The 16995-nt window shown below is 31.7% G+C and overlaps 4 protein-coding genes across 7 annotated transcripts in view; 2 read left to right on the forward strand and 2 right to left on the reverse strand.

Moving 5' to 3' along the window:
- The window catches only part of MRP (Multidrug-Resistance like Protein 1), a 33703-nt gene extending 32052 nt beyond the window's left edge, over positions 1-1651 (reverse strand). For 3 of the 4 annotated variants that reach the window (XM_068776608.1, XM_068776607.1, XM_068776606.1), the window contains exon 1: positions 1241-1650. In XM_068776608.1, coding sequence (XP_068632709.1) covers positions 1241-1288 — 48 coding nt within the window. In that variant the 5' untranslated portion in view covers positions 1289-1650. Of the gene's footprint in view, positions 1-1240 lie in introns of all 4 variants that reach the window. The other variant, XM_068776609.1, reaches the window with a different exon arrangement.
- A 768-nt stretch (positions 1652-2419) lies between these two features.
- U2af38 (U2 small nuclear riboprotein auxiliary factor 38) lies at positions 2420-6386 on the forward strand. Its single transcript, XM_068776825.1, has 5 exons — positions 2420-2651; positions 2932-3086; positions 4038-4195; positions 4560-4759; positions 5560-6386. The coding sequence occupies exons 1-5, from the start codon at positions 2608-2610 to the stop codon at positions 5684-5686; spliced, it is 684 nt and encodes a 227-aa protein (XP_068632926.1). The 5' UTR covers positions 2420-2607; the 3' UTR covers positions 5687-6386.
- A 137-nt stretch (positions 6387-6523) lies between these two features.
- Positions 6524-10252, reverse strand: LOC137933070 (juvenile hormone esterase-like). Its single transcript, XM_068776824.1, has 3 exons — positions 10029-10252; positions 8145-9439; positions 6524-7179 (listed from the first exon to the last, which is right to left on the reverse strand). The coding sequence occupies exons 1-3, from the start codon at positions 10152-10154 to the stop codon at positions 6996-6998; spliced, it is 1605 nt and encodes a 534-aa protein (XP_068632925.1). The 5' UTR covers positions 10155-10252; the 3' UTR covers positions 6524-6995.
- A 6057-nt stretch (positions 10253-16309) lies between these two features.
- LOC137932597 (B-cell receptor CD22-like) overlaps positions 16310-16995 on the forward strand; it is a 38208-nt gene continuing 37522 nt past the window's right edge. Inside the window, exon 1 of the mRNA XM_068776197.1 lies at positions 16310-16694. Within this exon, the coding sequence (XP_068632298.1) occupies positions 16643-16694 (52 nt within the window). The 5' untranslated portion in view covers positions 16310-16642. The remainder of the gene's footprint in view (positions 16695-16995) is intronic.

Consider the following 16995-nt stretch of genomic DNA (forward strand, 5'->3'; position numbering starts at 1 on the left):
ATAGTTATTATTCTTTTTAATGAAAAAAAAATGCAAGAAAAATTAGTATTATGTGCATTTATCATTAAATTATAAATTTTCCTTGGCATATTAATCTTTACCCATATAGTTTTGGTAAATATATTTACAATATGTATCAAATTTATGGGTGTAAAGGATAACCCAAAGGCTAGTAAGCCTAATGGTTGGTCAAATTAGGTTTAATAAGTTTAAACTTTAAAGGACTCTAGTATTTTTAAGATATTCGAATTGTTATAAGTTATATTAATTAACAATGTGCACAATATTTAAATTTTAATTTAACAATTACTAGAGGAAAATAGTTGCATAACAAATTTTATGCACTTAATGTCTATTTTACTTTTTAAAGCAAAAAAAATAAAAATCTGTTTCAAAAATTTCAAAGGGAACAAATTTTAGCAACCTTGACTGAAATTTCTTTCTTGGTTAATGTTTAATATTAATAAATTATTATAGTAACATAATTGAAAACAAATTATTTTAATTCTAAATAATTAACTATCACATAACTACTTCTTGAAGTGTCCACTTTTCATCCTTTATGTGCCTACAGAAACAATACACTAATTATTACTATTTAAGTAGATCAAAACACAGGGGTAATGAATCACAAAAATATTAATTCTATCACACAAATTATTGCGACTATTTTACAATCTCTTCCTCTGTATAATAAATTCCACACAAAAATAGTTCAAAGAACCATAGTCAATTTAATGAACTAGTTTTATTAATCGAATCTTACTACCACCACATTCAAACTTGCCTTGTATCTTAAAAAAATATATCACTGTAATTCCTTTGGTAGACATAGATTTAATTCAAATAAAAAGATTTACAGCCTCATTTATTTACACATATACAAAACTCATATCATATTATTAACACTTTGATAAGACATTAAGTACTTTATAACCAAATTCTACTTTTATTTTAATTACTATTAAGGTCACCCTTTCGCACATTTTTCTTTCTGTCCCTCTATCTATGTAGTGGTTTTTATAAAAAATAATACAAAGTCAAATAAATCTTAGGCTACACGTATTTAATTGATAACCAAAATTTATCAAATACTTGTCTCTAATTTTATTGTACAGGAGAAAGATCGTCATACAAGGTTATAGAAAATGACCCCGCTATTAAATCACTAGTAACTTTTTTAACTTCACAACTTACGCACAATAGTAGGTAGTGCAGCCAGGGTCAAAGACCTACTTACCCAAAATTTAGATCCGCAAAAGTCATCAAGTGAAGAATTATAAGACATTGTCGCAATTAGTTTCCGTAATTTGCCATTAAAATTTCAGTTTTAAACACTTGAAATTAAGTAAAGTAAATTTTGATTTCCTCCAACGAAGTATAAATCTATCACCATTCGCCGCAAACAAAGTACCTTAACAAGTTTTCTTCTTAATATCAATGATTTTAAACACTAATGATTAGAGTATAAAAGGTTAGGATAAGTAAATTGCACATGGTCAAAACGACTGCCTTAGTGAAATTAACTTTAAGGTTAAAACTCAGTCCAATAAATAGACCATTCGACTACACAAACGTTGAATCTGAGAGCTACTCGCACATGCAGTCAATCACACCACCAACACGGCCACACAAAACCAGTCTGAGAATAGGTTCGAATATTATAATCAAAACGGTTTAATATAGCATGAGCACAAATTATAGCTCTGCTATTAGGGTCCATTTGAATTTTCGTTATAAAAGTCATATGATTAGGTAATGTTATATTATATATGTAATGTTATATTATAAATGAATGAAAATGTGGAATGTAATTAAATGGAAATATAATAATATATAATAAAGATTGCATATTTAAAAGTTTTATTGGGTTTAAGAATTTATTCTTATAAAACTTATACTAAGTTATTTAAATTAGGCAAATTAATTTAAATAAAATTATTTATTTTTAATACCGGGCGCATGAATATTCTATAAACTAAAGCATGAACCCATTTTTGTAATTTTTTTTTTGATATTAGAATATCTTTACATTTCTTTAAATCTTTGGACGGACTAGTGTATTATTATTATTCGTTTTATTAGCAATAATAACTATAAAATAATATTTTTTTATAACATAAGTTCATCATTTTCTATAATATAATCAATTTTAAATATATGCTTCTGTATTAACTGTCAATTATACGTTCCCAATATATATCTTTTGGTAACGGTATTATACTTGTTACTTGTAAAAAAAGTTTAATATAAATGATATGGTAATGCTAGCAGAAATACATTAAATTTTACATCAAAAGACTAGTTTTTAAATAATATAATTATTAAGAATATATATTTCTTGCTCGTGTTGCAAATAGTGTTTTCATAGATAATATCAATTATCTATGGTTACTACCTAAAAAATAATGGCGTCAAATGTAAGTTTGGCAACTTGTATTTCTATAGTGACCGAAGCTATTTAGCTATTTTATGAAATTTTACCCTGGTTTTAAATACATCTAATGTTAGAGTATTTTAAAGTGTTCTGGACTGTTGATTATTACTTAGGAACTGTAAAAGTATTGTGACTTAGAAAACAAACTTGGCATCTATTGAAACTAAATAATGGCTGAGTATTTAGCCGCTATATTCGGTACAGAAAAGGACAAGTAAGTAAAACAAATTTTGATCTAAACATACGTTTATTCTGTGCTAATGAGATTTTTCGTTTGTTGTATATATTTGTATAAATATTTATACAAATTTACATTTTGGAACGAAAACTTTGTAAATAGGTTATAATTTCAAAAAATTCAATAATACTTTGCCAATTCCGATGTAGCAGATATTTCAGGACTCTTAATTATTGCTTTTGTCGATTGTTTTTTATTTTTGAATAAGTTTGAGTTCAATTTTATAATTAACCTTCAAAATTGTTATCATTTTCAGAGTCAACTGCTCCTTTTATTTTAAAATTGGAGCATGTCGGCATGGTGATCGCTGTTCTCGTATACACAATAAGCCAACATTTTCTCAAACAGTGTTACTACAAAATTTGTATGTAAATCCGCAGAATTCAGCAAAGTCTGCTGATGGAAGTCACTGTAAGTTGTTGTCACTATTTCTAATCAGGAAAAATAAAAAAGGGGGTTAACCCTTTAGATCATAAGTGATTAACTTTTTTGATATAAAGTGTGCAACGAAAGTTTTTTTATGGAAATGGGGTTGGCTATCAATGCCTTATCTATTACTATTTCTCAATTTAAAGACACTATATCATATATTACTAGAATAAAAAGATGTGTTTATGATAGCAAGAGGTGGTGCTGAGTATTACAAAGTTTTATGTAGTAAAACATTAGGTGCAAGCTATTTTGTCATAACGATGAAGGTTATGTTCTTTATTTTAATTATTCATAAATAATTTTATTAATTTGGTTGAACTTATTTTTTTTAAACTTGGAGATTGACTTAATTCACATTTATTTGCTGGTATTGTGCTCTGTGGTGTAGTGCTGTATCTATGTTATCAGATCCTTTAATCTTGACTTTATTTTTTATTATTCAATGGAATTAATTTTAATGCTTGAGAGCTAAATACTGCAAATCGAGAGATGATTGTCCCTCACCACTTGGTTCACTTTCGTAACTTGATATGTGACAATGTTTTGTTAATACCACAGAAGTTCCTAAGCTTTCTTAGTATAATCTTATAGTGTAAAATGATATCCCTTCTAATTTTTTCTAATTTGACTTCCTCATCAGAACTTAAAGGCTGCACTTTCTGGTGCTCATGAAGAAAAAGTTAAATTTTTTGTTCCCCATAAAACATAGTAAAGAAATAAGCTTGTGATACAAAATTACCTTTGAACATAATAAATTTTGTGTGCTACTTTGGGTGTGTATTATATTGCATCAGGTTAGAATTTACCAGATATGCTGGTTGATCTGCATGGAAACAGAATTGAGTACAATAGGGTGACTAGCGCTTGCATTGACATTAAAGAAATGTCTTGTAATTCATTAAAATTTAATTCATTGAAATTTATTTCTAGTGGTTGTGGCTAACGTCTCGGATGAAGAGATGCAAGAGCACTATGACAACTTCTTTGAAGATGTATTCGTTGAGTGTGAAGATAAGTATGGAGTTATAGAAGAAATGAATGTATGTGATAATTTAGGAGATCACTTAGTTGGCAATGTATACATAAAGGTATGTTATTTATTTTTTATATTAATAATTCATATATAGAGCTCCTCAATAAAACAAAATATTAATTTGTCTTATTTCATAAAATCTATTGACCATAAATCTTGGACAAATTAGACATTTATGTTGTATTAATTTTTTAAATATTTCAACTTTGATTTGACTTCATAATATATCAAACAGAAATTTTATGTCATGTCTTCGTGCTAGACAGCACAAAGACATGACATAAAATTGAAAAAATATGAAAATTGGGTAGGGCTCAATTCAACTTCACTTTTAAAATCTTGGGACTCCAAAAAATTTGCATATGGTTACTAGGTAAGATTTTGTACTGCACTAATTAGTTGTATTGTTGTTATTTTAGTTCCGGCGTGAGGAAGATGCGGAAAAAGCTGTAAGTGATCTTAACAACCGATGGTTTGGTGGTCGACCAGTGTATGCTGAACTATCCCCTGTGACGGATTTCCGTGAAGCATGCTGTCGTCAATATGAAATGGGGGAGTGCACTAGAAGTGGTTTCTGCAACTTTATGCACCTCAAACCAATCTCAAGAGAGCTAAGAAGGTAATATATTTAATACCGGAAGCTTGTGATTACAGAGTAAACAAGTTATTATGCAAATTTTATATTGTTTATTGTTAGTTTATATTTGTTAAAAATATTGTAAAGCTAAAAATTGACAGATAGGTAATGCCAATGAAATGAAGCCTACTTATATACATGCATTACTGATGTGTTCTCCCAAACACTTCCTTAAATTACCTACAATATTAGTAGATGGGTTGCTCCTTTGGTGGTCACTTTATATAGTTTTTAATCCTGTGCTGGAACACCAATGTAAATTATGATTTGCTACTGTCAGGCTGTTTGAGACTTGAGAAAAGGATTAGAAACATAATGGGTATTGGTGGAAAATTAGTTCAGGGTGACACTGAAAACTCTCCTTAAACTTTAGTCAATATCATTGGGCTGAGTAGATGTCATTGGTCACCTACATATAGCATGAAAGTGAATCATTTGTTTTTTTTTCTACATACTTAAATGTTATCTAGTCTTTATAGTTATTACAGTCAGTTGTGATCCATCTGATTTCCAAAAACAATTCATTGATATGATCACTTTTTTACATTAGAATTTGTAATATTTCATTATTACGTCAGCCTATAGACGCCGACCGCAAGGCATAGGCCTACCACAAAGAATGCCACGATGTGTATTGCATTTGCCTGCATCCACTGATTTCCAGAGACATAGATTATGTCGTTGGTTTATCTAGTGACGGGCATACCTACACCGAGTCTTTAGCCTTGTGGTTACCCCTCGAGAACCTTTCTGCCCTAATTTATTAAATTGTTATTTATCAGATACCTGTACTCGAGAGGGAAGAGCGGACGTCGGTCGCGCAGTCGTTCACGTGACCGTCGCCGCCGTTCGCGCTCCCGCGAGCGTCGTCGCGACCCGCCACGCAACTCGCGCTCTGGCCGCTATTAGCCGCCGCTAGCCGCCGATATATCCTAAACTCTGATACTGGCTGCTAATATTCAATGCTAATAGTTGTCACCAACTTCTAACATTTGCTGGTAGCTGTTACTGTGCCTGTAAGTTGCGGCAAAGCGATGATTTTTGTTAGTGGTATCTATTGGTCTTGTCAAAATAATTGTTCATTAGCAGTCACTAGATCAGCTCATTGCACTGCAATAGCGCCACCTTTTTTATTATTTCTCTATATAATGGACACCTTTAACTTATCAGAATCACAACAAACAATATTCTAACTATGCAATATGCATACATGAACAGTGTTCAATTTTTTTCCATAATTTTGTATAAATTCTTATACAACATGTTCTCCTCTGTAAGGCTTATATATGAATTTTAAAAATAGCAATGTGTGTCATTGCTATTTTGTCATTTGTTGATAATTTATTATCAGGTGAACATGGAATTGGGACATGGCTGTATGCTCTGAAACAGTTGATACAATTTTGAAAATATTTACAGACAAAAAGGGTGCGTTATGTGAGTACATATATTTGTAAGAGATTGAATTTTTAATATAATTATAAGCATTCATTCCCAAATCTTTCATTTATATTGTTTATTTTAAGGAAATTGTTTAGCCATCAAACTTTACTTGTAAGTTTCCAATAATAAACATTTTGAAATGAAGAAGAATTAATAAAAAAATGGTTAAATAGATAAAATAGGTTGCAATTTACTATTGCCTTTAATAATATGTTGTATATTGCATACAACAAAAAGCACCAGAATCTTTTCTGAGCATAAATCAAATTATGTTGTACTTTCTATTGATGTTATTTGATTCCTGTTTAATTACTTTGTATTGTGGCTATGATGTCAATAAAACATATATTAATCAAGTTAGGCATTAAACTTTTTGTAATTGTATCATACTATTACTGATTTGTGAAATCAAATACCATGAACATTGAACTTAACCATTGGTTTTTAAATTCTACTAACTAAAAATTCTACTTCTGTCTAATATTGGTTAAACCCAGAAATAATTTCGTTTCAGGTATGAAAATTGTTAATTTTCAAATCTTGTCAACTAAATTCTGGAACCGTTTTATTATTAATAGTTCATTTATTAAAAAAAGTAGTAATAACGTCAGAAAATGAACTTAAAATATTTACACTGTTAATATGTATTTCTATAATATTTAGGTACACTTTATACAAAGTTAAAAAAATTTCTACCGCATTTATAAATTTAAGACGAGCCTATCGTATTTTGATTATTATAACCAATTAACCAACAAAGTTTTTGTTTGTGTAATCACATACATTTACATTTGCAAAGTTTCCAGTCGCCGCCGAGGGATTTTACATATATTTCATCCCATAAGTCGATGTGTTCGGCATCCGGATTTTCTATGCATTTGGAGGAATTGCCAATTACATAGCAGTATTTAGTTTTATCGGAGTAAGGTAACCATTCACATTCCGTCTCTGTAGGTTTCCTGTGAATTGGATTTTTAATCAGTTTCATAATCTGCTAAAAAGTTAATCTATAAATAGGTCTACAGAAAACCTTTTACTATTATGTTAAAATCAAAATTTTAAATAACGTAAATATAATATATTTTATAGTTATCAGAGAAAATGTATTTTGTGTCTATGTCAGAGTTCTATGGTATGATACCAACACACAGGTATCATGACGTACTAGCTGGGAATAAGGATAAAAAGTGCAGTTCAAACTATGTTATAGTCTCAGTTAAGAATCCGTATTAAAGAAGATTTAGTAATTAAATCATAAAATTAAACTTATGAGTCTTAGATAAAGGTTTGTATTACAAAGAATTCGAAAATATTGAGAAATGAAATGGAAAGACAACCTTGGCGCGGGTGATGTAACGGGACTGACTGGACGAAGTGGTTTCGTTCATCGGAGGCTATGAAATGATGTGTGTTGAATCTGACTCAAAAGCTCTATGGAAATTCTCTTTCGAGGCGGTATCCATATTGTTTGAAGCCAATATTGTGGAATTCAATTACACAAAAACCAGGGATTTCCACTCTTTATAAGGTTTTTCTCTTCTATCGCGATGCATCGTAAAGGAAGGTACACTGATCACCAATTGCTGGATTTTGGAATATGATCCAATCTCTACTTTCGTCGCGTAATAAAGATAATGGAGATGAAAAATGTGTTCCACGAGTACGTTATAGTTTTAAACTATAACGTGTTCATTGAAGCATCTATTTGAATATTAAACAAAACTTGATGGGCATCGTTACTAAAATGAAAATTTGCTTTATCGTTTTTGGGTGCCTGGCAAAGTTGACTTATTCAAATTGCTTGCATTTCAATAGAAGGGTGAATAACAAAACAACCTACCGCAGTGTAGCGTTAGTCTATTTTGTATATAAAATAAGAAAAGCTGACATCAGTTTTTAGATATTTAAAATTTTACATACTAACCCAGTTCGAGCAAAAGTCGTCCACATGTCTACTATTTTATTTATAATAGCCTTAGAATTGTCGGTTAATGGAATATTGAGGCAAGTAACGTTAAAAAGATACGGGAGGTCATCTGCATGGCATACGCCATCTAACTTATCCATGTTGTATTGCTTCTTCGTGTAGTTTCGTTCCGTCTCAGCAGTAAATTTATATAAATAAACAGGCCTGAATATAGTTCTCCTACAATAAGATGCAAATCTGTAAATGTTATAAGTAAACAAACTGTACGTGTGCAAATCAGCTAGCTCTTGCGCCATTTCGCTCGTGACCTCTTCACTCTTAAAATATTTCTCGCGCAATTTCTCGTCGATACTCCTCAATTCCTTCGAGTTGACATTTAATTTAATTTCCCTCGGTACGACAGATCCAACTTTAGCTAGGAAATTCAATAAATTATTAAGTTTGCGTGCAGTCTCAATACCTTCACCCGATGTATATCCCACTATTACGGGAACATCAGCGATTGCTCCTTTTTTTAGCAATTCCGTTGGATAATCGGTTAAAAACTTTTCTACTTTTAAATCGGACATTTCGACGACCGGTCCGAAATAAATGCTGTCAGCTAGATCAACATGTTCGACGTCGAGTTGGGGTAATTGTATATTGACTAGCGAGGACACAGGAATATTTCTAAGAAACTCTAACAATTCCTCTGTATCGTCAGTATCCTTGTGCAATAATTTCCCTAATTGAAAAGCACGCCGCTGGGCGTAAATGTTCAAACTCCACTCATTCAGACACACGCCACTTTGGCAGATCGCTTTATGGAACAGCCCTTTGCTCATTCTTGATATTAAATGGTAGGATGTTGAGGCCGCTCCTGCGCTGCATCCAAATATTGTAATATTGTTATTGTCTCCTCCAAACGCAGAAATATTATTTTTAACCCATTTCAAAGCCATCACTTGATCCTTCAATCCAGCATTGCCAGGAACTTCTTCGTTATCAAGACAAAGAAATCCCAGGACTTCTAACCTGTAGTTGAATGTCACTAGGACTACGTCGTGCGCCATAAAAAATTCTGGTCCGTAATAATCGGAATTACCTGAGCCCGTATAAAATCCTCCGCCATGGATCCACACGAGTACGGGATGCGGTTTATCGCTCGTTAGTGATTTAGAATAAACATTAATATATAGGCAGTCTTCGCTACCAGTTTCTATGCGGTCCATACGTTCGTTGTACTGCGGGCACACGGGCCCGTGCTGCGAAGCATCACGCACACCCTGCCACGGAATCGGCGGTTCTGGAGCCTACAGAGAAATATAAAATTACTGTCTTAAATAGCTAATATTGCCACGGTTAGAGTATCCAATATTAGCATAAACATTCAATTATCAATAACAAACAAATAATATCAACTTAATCGACACTTCCTAATTGCGGAACTTATAAGAGTAAAATCAACGTGCTACAAAGCGTTACAAGTGCTCCCCACACTCGTCGGTGTAATTAGGAAATTGAACATCTTTAACACTGGCTCTATCAAATTTATGAATATTTCATTAAGCCAAAGGAATTATTATTTTTTGTATGCCTGTTAATATATCAAACATTAATGTACTAGTCATGGCGACCAATTCCTAGGGGACTTTAAAGGAAGCATAGCAAAGTTTTCTCTTTATCTATACACAATTTAACATGACACATACAATAAATTATAATCAACAGACTATAGTAAATTGAAATAATTAATAATGAAATCAGGGTAAGTGTTTGATTAAGTAAAAAAGGTATCTTATGTCAAATCAGCAGTTTGTTTCATTGCATAACAGTAAATATGCCAACATTACCATATATATGTCTCATACACATTTTGTGTTCGCTTCGTACCAGACTCACCTTGAATCGTAATCGCCCCACCGGTGGTTTCGCGTACGGAATACCTTTAAACGCAAAATATTCCACATCGTCAGTTTTACATAAAACGCCTTTTAAATCACCTTGACTTATTGTAACAACTGTCATGACGTTTGACAAACAATCATTTATAATTACTAAATGATTAACCGCCAATTAAGAGGCGCGTTTTTAATAACTTCTTTTATAACCTCAAAGTTCATAGCACTAACATGTCAAATTCGATTGAAATATTGATTAAAAAGAATTTACTTTTAAAAACAGTTCTATTAGAAACTAACATATTTTAAAGGAATAATTATCATTATATAACTAATCAGGAGACAGTTACTAATACAAAACTCCAAGCAAAGACTAATGATAAGATTATACTAAAAGATTGCGAAACTTAGAAGTTATAAATGAATTGTTTACTTAGTAATACTAAATACAAACTGTCGGCAACTCGGTTACTTTATTATTTAACGCCAGTAATTTTGCTGGTAGACTACCAGTAACATTGAATTTATCGTCCTAAATGTTAAAGATAGTTCTATCGCAATTGTATTGTACAAAATTATATTTTAAATTAATTTACTGGATTATAAACGAAATTTCAACATTATACTTCAATATTTATTATTTTAGCTGCAAGATATACAGGTGTAACCGGTTGGAAGCGACCTGTCTATTGAGGAACTTAACGAGATCCTCGAGCCACCTTGTAAGCGGATGTCCTATGTGGTGTTTGCCGGTACGTATGCCCCAACGGCCACCTGTTCTCCATGCTATGTTGCCCACCCACTACTTCTTCAGAAACCAGCTTGTTCGAGGAGGTGGAAGTCATCAAACCAGCTTTCGAAGCGTTGGCGCTGACACTTGAAAACAACTTATAAACATGGCTCAAAAGCATGATGGGTCTATAATTGTGCAATAAGGTGTTATCACCTCGAAGAACAGCACCATCTCGCCTCTGTTCCATACTTCTGGTGTTTTACTCTCTAACAAGACGAATTTTAAAGACCTTCAATACTAGTGTTCCTCTCGCTTTCATAAGCTCTGATGGTATTTCTTCATCCGACGACTTGTTGTTTTTGAGCTGTTTTAAGGTCATCCTAATCTCGTGCAAGCTTATGTCTGACATAGCCTCAGTATTGTGTCGCGACAGCTTGGCTCTAAGTTCTTTGACCATGCAATCACCAGGCTTAGCGACATTTGTGTACACTTAGAACCATTTTACCTCTAGTATGTCTGTTAGCTCTGCTGCACCAGTGTGTCAACACTGTGTTTCGTTCTTCTCTTTTCAATTGCATCAACCGATAAACTAGTCTTTTCCAAAAACTTTGGAGCCTTCGCTGGGTCTTTCGTCTCTTTAATACTATTATGAAACATATATAATGTCGATATAATAATAAAAATATGTAATGTCGTTATATATGTCAATACTAATACGATTCATAGTCAGAGAGTAGTCGATGAATTTTTAGGTGTATTTTTGGTCCAAGTTGTCCAGCTCTCTGTTTGATTACCTCACGCCACTAATAAGTTAGTCCCATAATTTCTTAAAAAGATGTCCCCTAACTACATAAAATATTGAGAATTTGTGTAATTCCCTTGTATTCGTTTCAGTGATAACAAAATATTATGTTATCAGCGAGGAAATTTCTTATTTGTTTTAGAACTAAGAACTATGCACATATTGCGCGTGTATACCGATGTTAATGTTATATACGGAGCTCTTTGCGGAAGTGAATTTGTAACAAGTATAATATATATGTAAAATAATTCCATCTTAGGTAGTCGCAAAATTGTTTATTTTTCAAGTCGTTTGAGAGACGAGTAACAGGAGCGTTACTGCACTTGTTTCCACTTGATATTTACATGGTATTACTTTATCCGAGTCAGGTTTCTCCAACAGATTAATATTTATATAGAAGCTACAGTACGTCATCGGCGCATCGAAATGAGGAATTCCATGGAAATAAAATTGTTCATTTACGTCGATATAAATACGATCAAAGCCCTAATGAATAATATATAGTATCCGATAAAGCTGTAAAAGCCTTAGGGCTAGCTGCAATAACTTTATCGAAATAATAGACAATAGAGAATGAATAATCACACTTCTGCTTAGGTAGTTAATACTTCGTGTTGTTACTACCACAAGACCTACCGGCCCTAGGAAGAATCCCACACCCTACTATCGACACCCTGCCCTAAGTTGGTGACTTTTCAAAAAACACATAAGAAATATAAGTGGTTACGAGTTATTTATTACTTAGATTAATATATAGAAAACGATAGAGGCATGAAAGCGAAAAACGCATAATTTATAAAATAATCAGATTTGAAACTTTAATTAATAGTTATAAAAACTCTAGGAGTTTGTAATTGTTTTTAAATAAAAGGAAAGCAATTTTGTCGTAAATATTATACAGTTTATCTATCAGCGAGAATTTCAGATCGATTTCTTATTCAATCAACATTTCATAAAGTGCCCCCAAATGGGCACCGCGCCCTTGGGGTTTCTCTGCTTGTAGATACAGTTCAGGATTCCACAGGGAACAAAGGGGTGCCTGTGGAATGAAAATGCTTTCATTGCTTTTTACGCTTCGCTAGAGACAATTTATCTGTTGCGGTGTTCCCTAAAAAAACACTTCGATGGGGCGTAGACAATAACAATTTCCTTCTTGGGGAGCGCTGAAGGTTTCACTCGACTGCTTTCCCAGATCATTGATCATTTTTATTAGGGTGATTTTCATTCTTCCTCTTTTGGAGTCTTTGTTCTCGACAGAATAAAAGTATTATGAATCTTATAAATATATTAACACAGTTCTTGGGTTATTTTTATTTGAATAAATAAAAATTCTGTCATTTATTTTTAAAAACAATATCATAAAATGAACACATGGTTTTGTGAGAATATTAAGAAATTTTCTTAGTGTTATTAATTCATAGTAATTTTTGAGTTCATTTCATGAACATTTGAAAAGAATAATCGTCCAAAAATATTTAAACACTTTTTTACATAAAAATAACGAGATAAAGTAGGTCAAGTGATCTAAAGTGATATGCAGTAAAAACAGTGTGGCTTTACGACGATCAAAAACATTTTACTTCCAACCACAACTACAAATTAGGTAACTATTGAAAATTTGATATGTACATACATAATAGATTGTAATTTATCTGCTTTAAGCTTATTAAATCAAAGGAAAGTTTAGATTACACATCAGTCTAGCTAGCCATAAACGCTGCCGCGAAAAAGTTCCCTATTTTTCTATTACATAAAACATTTATTGCTGCAATATTTGTTAGTATATTCATTATTATAATATCATTAAAATATAAGATGCTCATTGGGTTTTAATAGGGTACTTTAAACAATGAAGCCAGTTAACCAATAGAATTACGCAATCTCCTTATTGGAAATTTCTTCACTGCCAACGTTATGGATTGTTTAGGGGGCTTAAAATTATCGTGGCGTTTAGAGGATGCCTTAACCTCTAAAACTGTCTATAAATCATAATCTTAAGGATTAAGATCGGGAGTAAACGAAGGCTATTCTTGTTGAATTTCCAAAATTTTGTTTCTAACTACGCTTTATGACCCGGTGCTGAAAGAACTATTCTTTGTTATGGAACATGGTGTTGTTGTGAGGCGTAACCACCTTCTCAATCATCATATCGTGTAAAAATTCATGAAGTAATTATTTTCCTTAAATAACTTAAGTTCTTAAAAAAAACTTTGGGTATTGCTTAAGATAACCAATTAAATGCTTACTGATATTTTTCCTCCAGTGGTATAATTTCTTCTTTCGAAAAAAATACTACGTTGAACACCAGATCGTTTTCTGAGACCTATAGAGGTTCCTAACATAAACATTCGACTAATAACGTGGTATTAGGCAGGATGGACAGTTTCGAAAATGGCTTTTGGATTTATATGTAATTTGTGTAACGCTAATAAACAATTGTATTTTCTTTAGCACTTCACTCAGTTTTTATTTCACTAAATAATTTCTCAACGATTGGCGCCAAAACAAGAATTAACAAAATGAGAATGAGTATTTACAAATTTAAATTACTTTTTTTAATCATAACATTATTAATGGCCAGACTAACCATGACAAAAAAATTTTTATAAAATTTTCGTATTCATAAATTTTTTATAGTCGATTGAGTAACCAAATTTGAAATGAAAATACCAAAAATCTACTATCCAATTCATAAAGAAAGCTTCGTACGAAATTTAACTTCGACTACAAACAGTATAGACATCTTTGAGTTTTTTTTATATCATAAGAGATGAAATTAAAGTATTATCCCTAATGAAACTCTTTACGAATATATAAACACTCAACATAACACAAAAAACACAAGTTTGTTATTATTCTGCTAACTGTTGGTACATAACGCAACGTAAACATGACTGTAAAAGTTAAAAAAAATATTTTAATTGTGTCGTAAATTGTTTTTTAAAAGGCTAAAAAACTTGTTAACAAACAGGCACAAGCGTTACGAAGTAAACATTGGACATACATAAATGGGGTGTACAAGTTAGGTATACCTAGCGTCGGTATGCCGAATTCGTTAAAACTGGGGGTGAACGCCTGTTTCTTGCATATCGACAAATCATTCCCCTTTCGTGTTCATCTCATATAAGAGGGATGATATATAATAACTGTTTAGAAATGTTGAAAGTGTAGATACACAAACATCATTATCATATATGAGTTTAAAACATGAGAATATTCAAGAAGAACCGATGATGTTTAAAGATGAAGTAACAATGTTGTTTTAAGTTACAATAATTATTCTACTATCAATAAAACAAGTTGTTCAAAATCATCGCAAAATAAATAGACTAATATTTGTTACTAATGTAAATTCTCGCTAAATATTTTGAATGCTGTTCAATATAACTCTTATTTTTGTCCTAAATAATTTATGTAACAAGAACAAAATGTTATAATCATATTTAACCGAAATTAAGTACTTCATAATAATGGCAAAAGTATACTGCGTATCAGAGCTTTTTCACATTTTTTCTGGGTTTGACGTAATTTATGGGACAAGTGATGAGTTTTAACTTTGATACTTGAGCACAATACAATTATTTTTATTGGTGAGACATTTTGAAAGACAGTAGAATTTTATAAATTTGATGTAAATACGGTACATCAATTAACAATAATTGTTGTACTCGTGTACGAGTACAACAAATAATGCGTTAACATGGCAATAAAATATATAATCTATGTGAAAATTTCCAAGATCAGACGTAAGTGTCACGAAAATAACTTTTGTGTGTTAACAAAAGCCCGTAAAGGGATCGTAATTAAATTATGAGTGTCCCTTTGACTGGTAACTGATCTTAATAAAGCCGTAATAGTTGTTTTTGGCGGAGGGTCGTACGATGCGCAATTTCAGTGATTGCTAGGGTTGTCCGACTTACATCGCCTTGGGCACGTGCTGTCCCCGCTCTGACAGAAGGCAGTAACGTGTATTTCCCTACCCTGAAAATCGACCCTTCATATTTCATTCCCTGTCAAATTGGCTAAATTTATGCAAATACCGTCTGTGTCTCTGACCCTATTCCAAAAAGCGCATCAAATATCTATTTTCAGAAGGGGGATTGTATTTGAATAGTATGTAATAGAAAAGCATTTCTTAACATTAAGTTTTTTTTGTAATATTTCAATAATCAGTAACAATTTGTAATATTTTTAAACTATTTACATAAAAAATAAATGTAAAAAGTTCAAAAAATCTAGATAACTTCTTCTTCTTTTCAGCCGATGGACGTCTACTGCAAAAGGATAAATCTATTTTTATATGTTTAAAGACAACACTTGAAAAGATGCTTAGCAGTTTAGATATAAACATACTAAGATCAATAAAGATAAGTACATAAAACCAATAATTGAATTTTATAAAATGCGTTCCGTACGTTTAAGGTTTGCTAAACGTCTATTTATGTCCTGAAAACAATAATTTATTTTGTACCTAAAAATACAATATTTATTTCAATGAAAATATCACCTCCCTAATTACAAAAGCATAAAAATAATTTAAACATCAATCAGTTATAAGAAAAAGTATAGTAAATAACAAATTTATTTTTTAAAATGTTGCCGTCCTTTGGTCTTAAAATATTCACTTTTTTAATGTATCTTTAAAAAATCTTGGTAAAATTTTATTTTTTTAATGGTATTATTGGTAAATTATTCAAGGGAAATATATTTGCTTTAACTGGCAACACTACTAACCGGTTTTATTCAGGCTACCAGCTTTGTACAAACCGTTGCTCTGTAGTGACGCGTGTCGATAAAACGTTTGTTCGCGCGAAAGTTTACTGGAAGAAATACAAAATGAAACAAAAATCATGTTTAAAGTGTAGATAATGGGACTTTTAAAAGACTTCTTCATGTTACAACAAGAATTTATTGTTTCTCTTTAAGTGGAACTAAATACATTCCGCCGCGTGTGTAACGGTTCAAGTTGAAGATAAGAAGTTTCGAAGTAAATAAAAACAAAAAATAGTGTTAGAAGATGGGCGCTTAGCATTTATTGTTTGGATAAAAGTGACTCGAAAGTTATTATTGCAGCACCAACATGGGGATTTATCATTTGCTTTCACCATTTACTTTGTTGCTGTTTTGTGCAGGTAAGCGGGTTAAGTTGCCTACATTCTGACTCACCTCGTGCACACGAGCCTTTCCATTGCCGTGGCCGTAGTTGCTATTCACCATGTTCTTACTCCTATTTAGTTACAATTGTTTCATACGTTTATTATCTCATAAGATCTTTATCATATTATCACGTTTTTGTTTTGTTTTGTAAAAACATTTTTAGACATTAAATTAACCGACTGTTTATAAAAATCAAACATTTTAGTGATATTTTCATGTTTTTGAGGATAGTATGAGAACTGAACTGAGTTATGGAAACTGACCGCTTTAAATGAT

The sequence above is a fragment of the Battus philenor genome, unplaced genomic scaffold (genome assembly GCF_028537555.1).
Source record: "Battus philenor isolate CCGP_79_NKW_IND1 unplaced genomic scaffold, ilBatPhil1.0.hap1 SCAF_12, whole genome shotgun sequence".
Taxonomy (NCBI): Eukaryota; Metazoa; Arthropoda; class Insecta; order Lepidoptera; family Papilionidae; genus Battus; species Battus philenor.

What these genes read in the sequence shown, in the direction of transcription:
- U2af38 (XM_068776825.1), top strand. Translation starts at nt 2,608, where the DNA reads ATGGCTGAGTATTTAGCCGCTATATTCGGTACAGAAAAGGACAA. An exon ending in TTCGGTACAGAAAAGGACAA is followed by an intron (nt 2,652 to 2,931) that starts GTAAGTAAAACA and finishes TATCATTTTCAG; the next exon opens with AGTCAACTGCTCCTTTTATT. An exon ending in ATCTCAAGAGAGCTAAGAAG is followed by an intron (nt 4,760 to 5,559) that starts GTAATATATTTA and finishes GTTATTTATCAG; the next exon opens with ATACCTGTACTCGAGAGGGA.
- LOC137933070 (XM_068776824.1), bottom strand. Translation starts at nt 10,154, where the DNA reads ATGACAGTTGTTACAATAAGTCAAGGTGATTTAAAAGGCGTTTTATGT. An exon ending in TGGGGCGATTACGATTCAAG is followed by an intron (nt 9,440 to 10,028) that starts GTGAGTCTGGTA and finishes ATTTCTCTGTAG; the next exon opens with GCTCCAGAACCGCCGATTCC. An exon ending in ACGACTTTTGCTCGAACTGG is followed by an intron (nt 7,180 to 8,144) that starts GTTAGTATGTAA and finishes TCCAATTCACAG; the next exon opens with GAAACCTACAGAGACGGAAT.